Source organism: Camellia sinensis, chromosome 8, assembly GCF_055761805.1.
Source record: "Camellia sinensis isolate YWXY chromosome 8, ASM5576180v1, whole genome shotgun sequence".
NCBI lineage: Eukaryota > Viridiplantae > Streptophyta > Magnoliopsida > Ericales > Theaceae > Camellia > Camellia sinensis.
This window is the reverse complement of record NC_138968.1, coordinates 189198377-189207857: the sequence shown is the minus strand read 5'-3', so window position 1 is coordinate 189207857 and position 9481 is coordinate 189198377. Positions and strand designations below refer to the sequence as shown.

Here is a 9481-nt window from a genome sequence, read left to right as displayed (position 1 = left end):
ACCATGTTGCCAAGACTTGCAAGGTAATGAAAGACAGAAGTATTGATAAGTAAGAGTGAAGTGGCAAGTTGTAAATAACACTTGTGAAAATATTTTTTATAATATTTTCAAGTCTTAAGCCAAGGCTGAGATAAACCGTTAGTGGGTATAACCGAGGTATTCCACCCCGAGTAGATTGCACAATTAAGGTGTACTTCGAAGACATGCCAAAAATTCTAAGTATGAAATCATACAAGACAGTAAAGGAAAGAAAAGCATTCAAATACTTAGTCAAAGAAGAAGTTGTACTTGCATTAAAAGAGGAAAAAGGGCACTTCGACCTACAAAAAGACTACGTGTTCTGATTACAAAAGTGGCACGTCGGCCAAATATGAAAACTGAAAACATTGTTCAGAAAATTACTTACAAAGAAAGAGTTAATAGCAGGACTATTTGGCATCATCAGCTGGAAGGGTTTGGTTCTCAGAAGACATCTGGGAACTTTTCTCGGCAACCTTCTCAGCCGCGCATTCGGCATCGATCTCTTCAAGAGTCTGGTCGAGGCTCTTCTCGGCGATAGACACCTCGGATGTTGACTTCCCACAGGAGGCATCCTCTTTTGAGACCTCGCCCCCCTCATCCTAAGTCAAGTCTAAAAACTGCTCACTCAGAGTTGGGAACTTGGCCCCAGCAGCATCGGCCTTCTCAGACTTGTCAGCCTCGGCATCTTCCTCGGACTCAGCCTCGTCTTCAGATTGGCTTGGAGTGGGGGGGAATGGCAGGATGAGGAGACTGTTATCTCGAAGAGTTGAGTCCTCAGGGATAGCCAACTCCTTTAAGGCAGCCATCCAACCAAGGGTGAAACCCTTGTTGCATGCCTGTTTCACTTGTTTCTTGTAGTCCTCGCGGACGTCGGCAGCCCCCTCGGCGTATGCTTTCTTGTCCGCCGTTTTGATCTCGGCGTCCTTTGTGGCCAAGGCAGCAATGAGCTCATCTTGGGCTTCGGCGGTCTTTGCTTCGGCCTCTTTCTTCTCGGCTTCAAGGACCTTAGCAACGGCCTCAGCAGCCCCCGCCCTTTCTTCAACTTCGTCTTGGGCTTATTGTGCTTCCTTGGCCTGATCTATCAAAGTCTTCACCTTAGCCTCAGCCTTATTGATGGTCCTGAGCAAGCCAGCAGCCTCCTTTGTCTTGCGGGTCAACTCCTTCTTAATGTCGAAGGCCTACATCGCGAAGGAGTGGGCGTGCTGGATCGCCTAGAAGAAAGGGAAAAAACAAAGTTAGTAAAACTCTCTAAGTATGGAAGAAATAGAAAGTACCAAGTATTAAAGGCTTACTTGTACGGAGTGCTGCAACTGCAGAGCGAAGTTTTCGTATTCGCTGACCTCGGCGTTGCATTCGAGGTCTTTAAGGAGAAGCAAGGCAGTAGAGAGGGCAACGATAACTTCAATATCAATCACGCTGTCGTCGACTCTAACTGACTTGTCCTCAATGGTGATTGGAGGGGCCCAGGATGCATCTGATTTTAGGGACCCAGAGGTTATGGCATACTCTGACCTCGACTTCTTTGACTAGGTGGATCCAGAGGGAGCAGCCTCTGCGGGCCTTTTTTCAGCGGCAGAGGCACTTTTTTCCGCATCGGCCATCTTTGAGAGCGGCAAGGTATCCTCAGAATCGATCTGAGTTACCATTGCTTTTGCTTGGACTTTCTCCAACCTTTTTGGCTTTGGTTTTGGCTGAGATTGCGATGGTGAAGATTGTACGGTGACGGTGTTAGGGATGTCGGCTAGAAGGTCATCTGTTACAGCCTTTTTACAACCCATTTCGTCGGAGGAGATGGCAACGGTAACTTTAGTACCAAGGCGGATTGCTGGTAGAGCTGTTGGTGGGTTGCCTGGATCGTATGAGAACGCCTCGTCACTTCGGCGTCTTCGGCTTCGAGTTTTGCCTGCTGCTGCGAACATTGGAGCTCGGCGTCAGCATCGGCGTCGGCATCGGCATTGAGAAAGTGGAATCAGTTGTGGAGCAAAGGTTGATGGCTGCTCTGCTGGATCAAATGTTGATCCTTGGTCAGGCCTTAATGATTCAGCTTGAGGAGTTGTTGCTGAAGGAGGAGACTTGCTTTTTCTTGGGACATCAGGGAGTACGGATTTGTAAGTCGGGATGTAGTTAAGCAGCAAAAGGGCTTTTCGCTGGTCAACTGGCAGACCCAACAGCTTCTTGAAATCCTTGCTGGGATAGAAGTTTTTGCGGAAGTCTTTTAGAGGTTGAGGAAGAGCTGCAAGTAAAAAAAGTAGACATTAGAACATTTAGAAGGAACAAAGTATTAAAGACCTAAGAAGCAAGTAAAAGTAACACTTGGCTCTTACCATCTCCCTCTCTGAACAATGTACGACTTAAAGGGTAGAGGTGAAGGTCATTATCTAGAAGGAACTCCCAGTTGCCCGAGACGATGAAATAATCGTCTCCGGCGCCCTTGTTGGAATCAGGGAGGTCGGCAATGAGTTTGTATTCCATCGACCTCGGCTTAAGGTAATAAATGTAGCATTTTTCTGACTTAAGGCCACACATGGTGTAGCAGTACTAGATGTCGGCTAGAGTTACCCTAGTATTTTCTCGGCTAGCTAAGGCAATGATACCGTTGATGACTCTGTAAGAGTTAATGGCTAATTGCATTGGGTTGAGTTTATAATAGTGAAGGACTTCTCGGAATAGGATGTCAAGAGGGAACCTAAGTCCACACTCTATGAAGGCTACAATTGGGAATGGCATGGAGTCGTCTTTGGGCATAATGGAGTCCTCCTCCCCAGCCAACCTGAGGTGAACGTCAACAAGGATGGCAAACTCTTGCCTAAAGTATGCTAGCTTAGTTGGGGTGTCCACCTGAACATACCCATAACGTCGGCTAAATGGGAAGGTGTTGGATTTCAAAAGGAAGTGGATTGTTAAGGTTTGAGGGACCTCGGCTTAAACTCAGAACAGAAGCAAGGGCAAGGGCTTTTTAAGATTTAGGGAAATTTGTTCCAATTTTCCTAGGGATAGTGGCTCCTATCAAAACCCAAGCCTAAAAACTATGTGAAAATAGGAAATTAGAGGCAAGAATCTGGCAAAATGCAACAAGAAAACATAAACAAGAACATGATTCAGAATCGAGAATAGTGATGAACTATCAAGAACACTGTGACAAAGTGTGTACAAGGGATTCAAGAACATTGAACAAAATGTAAAACAAGTTGAAGATGATGGTAATTTACAAGAACATCAAGTATGTGTGTGCATGGGTAGACCCAGAAAACAGAGTGGACAAACACAAGATTGCAAAATCAAAACATGCTCAATTAGACGAATGATAAAATTTAAAACGCAAGTGAAGACTAAGTACATTCATGAAAACAGAGTACAAATGTAACAGAGTTCGAAGTGAATCAAAAAACGAAACAGGGAGAAGTAGTGGCTTACGAAAGAATGTGAGGCCGGCATGGAGATCGCCGGAGTCAGATGGTGGCAGTGGGCAGAGAAGAGCAGCAAAATGCTTCGCCGGAGGAAGTAAACGGAGTGGTTGCAGGGAGCTTGAAGAAGGCAACAACGGAGGTAAGGGATTTTTAGAGAGAGAGAAAGTTAAGAGTTTTGAGAGAAATCGTGTTTGCAAAAGTGAAAAAACGAAGAGAAAGGGAAGTAATTTTGTCAAAACACGAAAAAGCGGCAAATCGCAATTAGTGTGCCTAGGACAACGTGCTTGTTAGACAGCGCACGCAAGTGCAATGCGACTTAAATGACGTGTGACAGGTACAGTTTAATGGGGAAGAGACGCGTAGCAAAAACGGTTGAATTACTGTGCGTGACAGCTCATACGCGTGTAGAAACTCTTGGAGTTCCTGATTTAATGAAACAAAGACCTCGGCTAGGAGGACGATCTCGGCTAAAGAACTTGAAAAAAAACTTGGTTCTTGGTTCTAAAGGATTGATGCAAACACACAAAAGTTTTTTTCATATGGAAGCCGATGTGTGATAACCTTTGTAATAAAGAGTAGAGCAAGCTTAGCCGATGTGCTATATCGTTAAATAATATAGGTTCCATCACCTCAGGATGCCGAGGTAATCGAACATTAGGGGTAGTTGTGGGGACATATTTTTTGAATGACAACATGTGGCCAAGGTGGCACCGAAGTGCCAGCCAAGGTGCCTCGTGTCTTGGTCATGACGCCGAGATGATCTCGACTAGGCCGAAGTTATCTGCGGAGATACCAGAATTCGAGATGAACGGATAAGGGACAAGAGCCCTAGAATGGGGGAAGATTTCAGCCTGGATAAAGATAAAGCTCTTAGGGAGTTTATCTTTATCTATTGAAGAGTCTGGAATAAGCATTGAGCCAAAGTGCATTGAGCCAGAGTTCATTGAAGTTAGGCTTCTACAGGGATCAGGTCAGTATTGGCTATAAAAGTAAGGCACCATTGTAGGTCTAAGGTACGCTTTTGGTATTCTGGCTTGTGAATTAAGCACAATTGGCTATTTTTGAGAGATATTGATTACTGACTTGATCGTCGGAGTACCTCCGGGTAGACGAACCACCACCGGAGTCTAATCTTTCTATGACAGGTCGCTCGGGCGCAATCTATTTTGTCGGTGTTCTCTAGCTGAATACCTATCTGATAATGTGATCAGAAAACAACACACAATGAGATTAAGTAGAGTGTTTAAGAAACTTGTTCTCGTAACTCTCTTTACAAATGCAAAATTAAGTAGAGTGCTTAAAAAACTCCAAGGTTGTCAGTTGGGAACTTGCACAGAAATAGGGAAAGCAAAATGGAAGTTCTCTAGTCTAGAGTGACCATTGTCTGATCGTTAAAATTATTTATTATTTCCTTCCCAATTGAAAAGGACTAGTAACACTCCGAATTAAAAAATTGAATAAAAAAGTATTATGGCTATATTCATAAAATGTTTGAGACACAAATATAAAATAAATAGTAAAATTCACATATGAGATTCAAATCATACCTAAAATTCATCTTTTATCTCATATTTAATTTTATTATGTAAAAATTATAGGATAAATTACACTTTGTCTCCTTAAAATCTCACTCATTTGGTCCTTCAAGTTTGATTTTTTTTATTTTGATCCTTCATGTTTACAATCTTTTTTACTTTGGCCCTTCATATTTGTAATTCTTCCCACTTTATTCCTAAACTAACTTTCATCAAAAAAAATTAACAGAATTTGCCACATCACCAACACATCAGCTCTATGTGTGATGTAAAAAATTCATTAAAGATACAAAAAATTAAAAAAAGAAAACAAAAAAATTGAATTTTTTTTTTTAGTCTTTAGTGAACTTTTTTCAAATTTATTCATAAACATTATTACATTATAGATGCATCTAGATTAGATGCACCAACTAAAAAAAATTAACTAAAAAAAATAAATACTAAAGACAAAAAATAATGATAGTAAACTTTTCATTTTTAAATTGATAATACAAGTGTTTGATTCAGTATATTTTTATTTTTTTCGTCTTTAGTAAATTTTTTTCTTTTTCAGTTAAATTTGTTTTTATTTTCTTAGGTGCATCTAATCTAGATGCATCTATAATATAATAATGCTTATGAATAAATTTGAAGAAAAAAAGTTCACTAAAGACTAAAAAAAATTCAATTTTTTTGTTTTATATTTTTTATTTTTTTACATATTTGGTGAATTTTTTACATCACACATAGAGTTGATGTGTTAATAATGTGACAAATTATGTTAGTTTTTTTGGATGAAAGTTAGTCTAGGAATAAAGTGAAAATTATTGCAAACATAAAGGGACAAAGTGAGAAGGATTGCAAATATAAAGGGCCAAAGTGAGAAAAATCTAACTTAAAGAATCAAAGTAAAAAATAAGTAAAACTTTAAGAAGGCAAAGTATAATTTACCCAAAATTATATGCACATTTAAATTTATTTTATTTTTTATAATTTATTAATATAAAGTTTGGTGGCATGTCGTTCTCCATTCTTTTTCGTCTTAATTAATTCATTAATTAATTCTGCAATTCCACTAGCAAAACTAAGCTAGTTCTGCTTTTATTCTTCTTCCTTTGTGGGCTCTTGTTTATTTTTATTATTAACTTAGTTATGGATAGATATTACTATTTTACAGTTATACTTTGTTCAAAAATAGTCATTAACCTCGTCATCACTGTTCACAAGACCCTCTAATTTGAAAAATTATTTACCGTCGGGTGTAATAATACCATAATTCATCTCTAATCATACATTTTTGTGCATTCATGCTAGACCCACACCACACAAAATGTATGTATGAATAGACCTCTTCTTGTCTTTTCAAAATGTATGAATAGACCTCTTCTTGTCTTTTCCGTTTTTCATTTTTGGAATTAGTAAACGGTTAATAATTAAAATTACAGCTCATTGTTTTATCGTTAATGACACACAATAGTAAATAATTGCTTCTCTGTTTTTTATTTTGGTTTTGTATTCTTTCATCAAATATATTTTGTCATCACCAAGAAGCAAAACAGCCTGTCATCATTTGTTACATCTTACTATTATTAATTTATTAAATGAAGTGTAAGCATAATTATTATGATTTATATCCACAGCAAAGTCAGTGAGATAACCATGAACTGTTTCAATTAAGGGTAAACACATGTCAGTGTAAAAGATAAAAATTAATTACTATTGATGGAAAAGTTTATCATTTTATATTTTAATATTTGCAAAATTTATCAGTAATCTATAAATATTTTTCTAATAAGCTAATAAGCTTCAAATATTATAAAAAACATGCTCGCAAAATGGCACTATCATCTCCACTTAAAAACTTGGGCTGATTTACAAAAGCTCATCAGTTTGGTTGTTTTGGGAACCATCAAAATCGCTATGCATAAAAACTCCAGCAGTGAACAATGAAATGGCTTCTTCGCTCAACAGTAAGGTTGGTTGTTAGCGTCTTTTGTGGTGCATGTCCGAGCCATAAAAATAGTCTATAGAAATAAGGGTCTGTTTGGTGCAATTTTTGTCTAAGTTAAAAAGTTTATGAGGGTCAGTTTGGTGTTATTCTCTCGGGACTCATGCGTTGAATTGCTTTCTTCTTCTTCTTTTTTTTTTTTAATAAATGAAGAGTGCAAGAATGTAAATATTATGTGCCCAGAAAAAATATTTAAAAAAATTGCTTGAATTTTGTATGTCTGGTCTGGTGTGATAGATTAAAACTTGGGTCACACCTACGAAGAATCTGATCCTCAGATTCTGAATACTTTTTCTAAGAATTCATACTGGGTATTTTGCAGCATTTGCTGCTGCAAGAAACACAAAAGGAATCAAAACTAAACCCTTGGATAAATGAAGTTTATATATATTGAATGCCGATATTACACTAACTGGAGCTTTTTCCCTTCCCAGAAAACAAAATCAACAAGACAATCCAAGAGACTAAAAAACCAACCATATATATATACATAGCATGACAACAATCTATATATATACCACCTGATGACAATCGATTATCAATCATTTTGATGAAATTGTATCACCATCATGATAAGAATGATGATGAGATTATCAATCATTTTGATGAAATTGTATCACCATCATGATAACAATGATGATGATGATGATGATGATGATGGCCATCATGTTATTCAAGAAAACCAGTTCTAGTTAAGACAGCATTCCTCACCCTACTGAGATCTCTCCCTTTGAGAGTCCTCCCAGCCCCTTCACACACTGAGAAAGATGATATCTCAGTCCTTGCCATCTGCCTAGCAATCCACTCATGTGGGGGCATCATTTCCCCATCATCATCATCACTATCACCACCAACACCACCACCACCACCACCACCATCATCATCATCATCACTATCACCACCACCACCATCATCATCATCATCATCGTCATCGTCATCATCATCAAGCCATGCTGAAACATTTTTGGAAGCTTTCTTTGAGATCTTGTTATTCCCATGCAACTTTGACCAATCAGGTATGTTCAGAGGGGCTGATTGGTGAACTATTTTGGGTTCTTGGTTTGTATTGTAATTATTATTATTATTGGCTGTTTGGATCATTTTGGCAGCAGAGGGGAGAAGCTTGGGAGCAATAGCAGAGGAGAAGGACTCAAATGAAGAACCAACCTTGGAATTAGTAAAACCTGTTTTTTCCTTGACAACAACATCCCAAACATCTTCTTCTTGAAACTCTTCATTCCTCATGGATGTCCAACCACTGTAAAAACCATACCTTCCCTCCATGTTGATTGCTCTGAAAACCCAAAACAAAAAACCCACAAATCAAACAGAGCAAAATACCCATATATGGGAATAAAAGAAGTGGCCTAGAAAAAAGAAAAAAAAAATATGTACCTTTTCTAGGATTGGAAAGCTTCAAATGTAGAGAGATAGACAAAGAGGGAGAGTAGACATAGATTAAAGGGGATTCAGATTCTTAGTTTCTGACTCGGTTTTAGTGATTTTGTGGATTTTGTTATGGAGGATTTATAAAACCCAGAGAGAAAGAGAGGGCCACAAAACAGAGCAACAGGTAGAGAAAGACAAACAAACCTGACTTTTATTTTGTCGTATAGAGAGAGCGCCTAAAATGGTGGGTCTGATCTCAAAGAATTAATGCCTGCCTTTTGATAGAGAAAGCTCAGTGATACTGTTGTCAAGAGTATGCTCTGTTTTACTGATTTCTCTAATTAATCTTATGATGATGTTATGTATATCTAATCAACTTCACTGAGAAAATATTTAAATGACGAGATGGGAGAGAGAAATTAACCACCAAATTTGGGAGAAATTAGAGATTTTGATTAGATTCGTAGAACAGAGTAGTGTGCTCTCTTTTAATTTTGAGAATGGAACCAAGGTGGAGTTTCTTTGAAGGATTGGAGGGGGATTGGACTAGATGGAGTTTAATTTTGATTGAGAATTTGTAGGTTGGATTAAGAGTTTTATTGGATTATGAATCTCATAAATGTTAAATTATTGTGTCTTAGAAGAGATGTGGGATAAAAATGGTGGGAATTAGAATTCCAATGGATTAAGTGGTACATGGTTCGCCTGGCAACTTGGGTTGAGTTGGATTTGGGATTATTTTAGTCACAAGAACATAAAATAAATTTTTTAATTTAATAAAATAAAATGTCACATCTTATCAATAATTATTATATTCTTTTTCTTACAAAAATTTAAAAAATCTATCACAAACGAGACTTTTTAACCCCAGACTAAAAATAATTAAAAAATCAAAAAGTCAAACCACTTTCCAAACGAACTCAAAATGACACATTTGCCTCCAAGTAATTCCATTGGATTATGAATCTCATAAATGTTGAATTATTGTGTCCTAGGAGAGACGTGGAATAAAAATGGTAGGAATTGAAATTCTATGAGATTAAGTTGTAAAATGACACACTTGTCTCTAAGTAAAATAAAATAAAATATAAAAATCTCAATTAAAAAATAAAATTATTTAATTTTTATTGATGTTTATTTAT

The 9481-nt window shown here is 37.6% G+C and overlaps 1 protein-coding gene and 1 long non-coding RNA gene across 2 annotated transcripts; both read right to left on the bottom strand.

The window, feature by feature from the left end:
* Positions 1-266: 266 nt before the first annotated feature.
* On the bottom strand, positions 267-2254 carry LOC145797523 (uncharacterized). Its single transcript, XR_014339078.1, has 2 exons — positions 1314-2254; positions 267-1232 (listed from the first exon to the last, which is right to left on the bottom strand). It is a non-coding gene; the product is annotated as an uncharacterized LOC145797523 (long non-coding RNA).
* A 5062-nt stretch (positions 2255-7316) lies between these two features.
* Positions 7317-8994, bottom strand: LOC114276124 (protein S40-6). Its single transcript, XM_028217891.2, has 2 exons — positions 8346-8994; positions 7317-8244 (listed from the first exon to the last, which is right to left on the bottom strand). Exon 2 carries the CDS (start codon positions 8232-8234, stop codon positions 7620-7622), a length of 615 nt encoding a protein of 204 aa, XP_028073692.2. The 5' UTR covers positions 8235-8244; positions 8346-8994; the 3' UTR covers positions 7317-7619.
* Between the last annotated feature and the right edge of the window lie 487 nt (positions 8995-9481).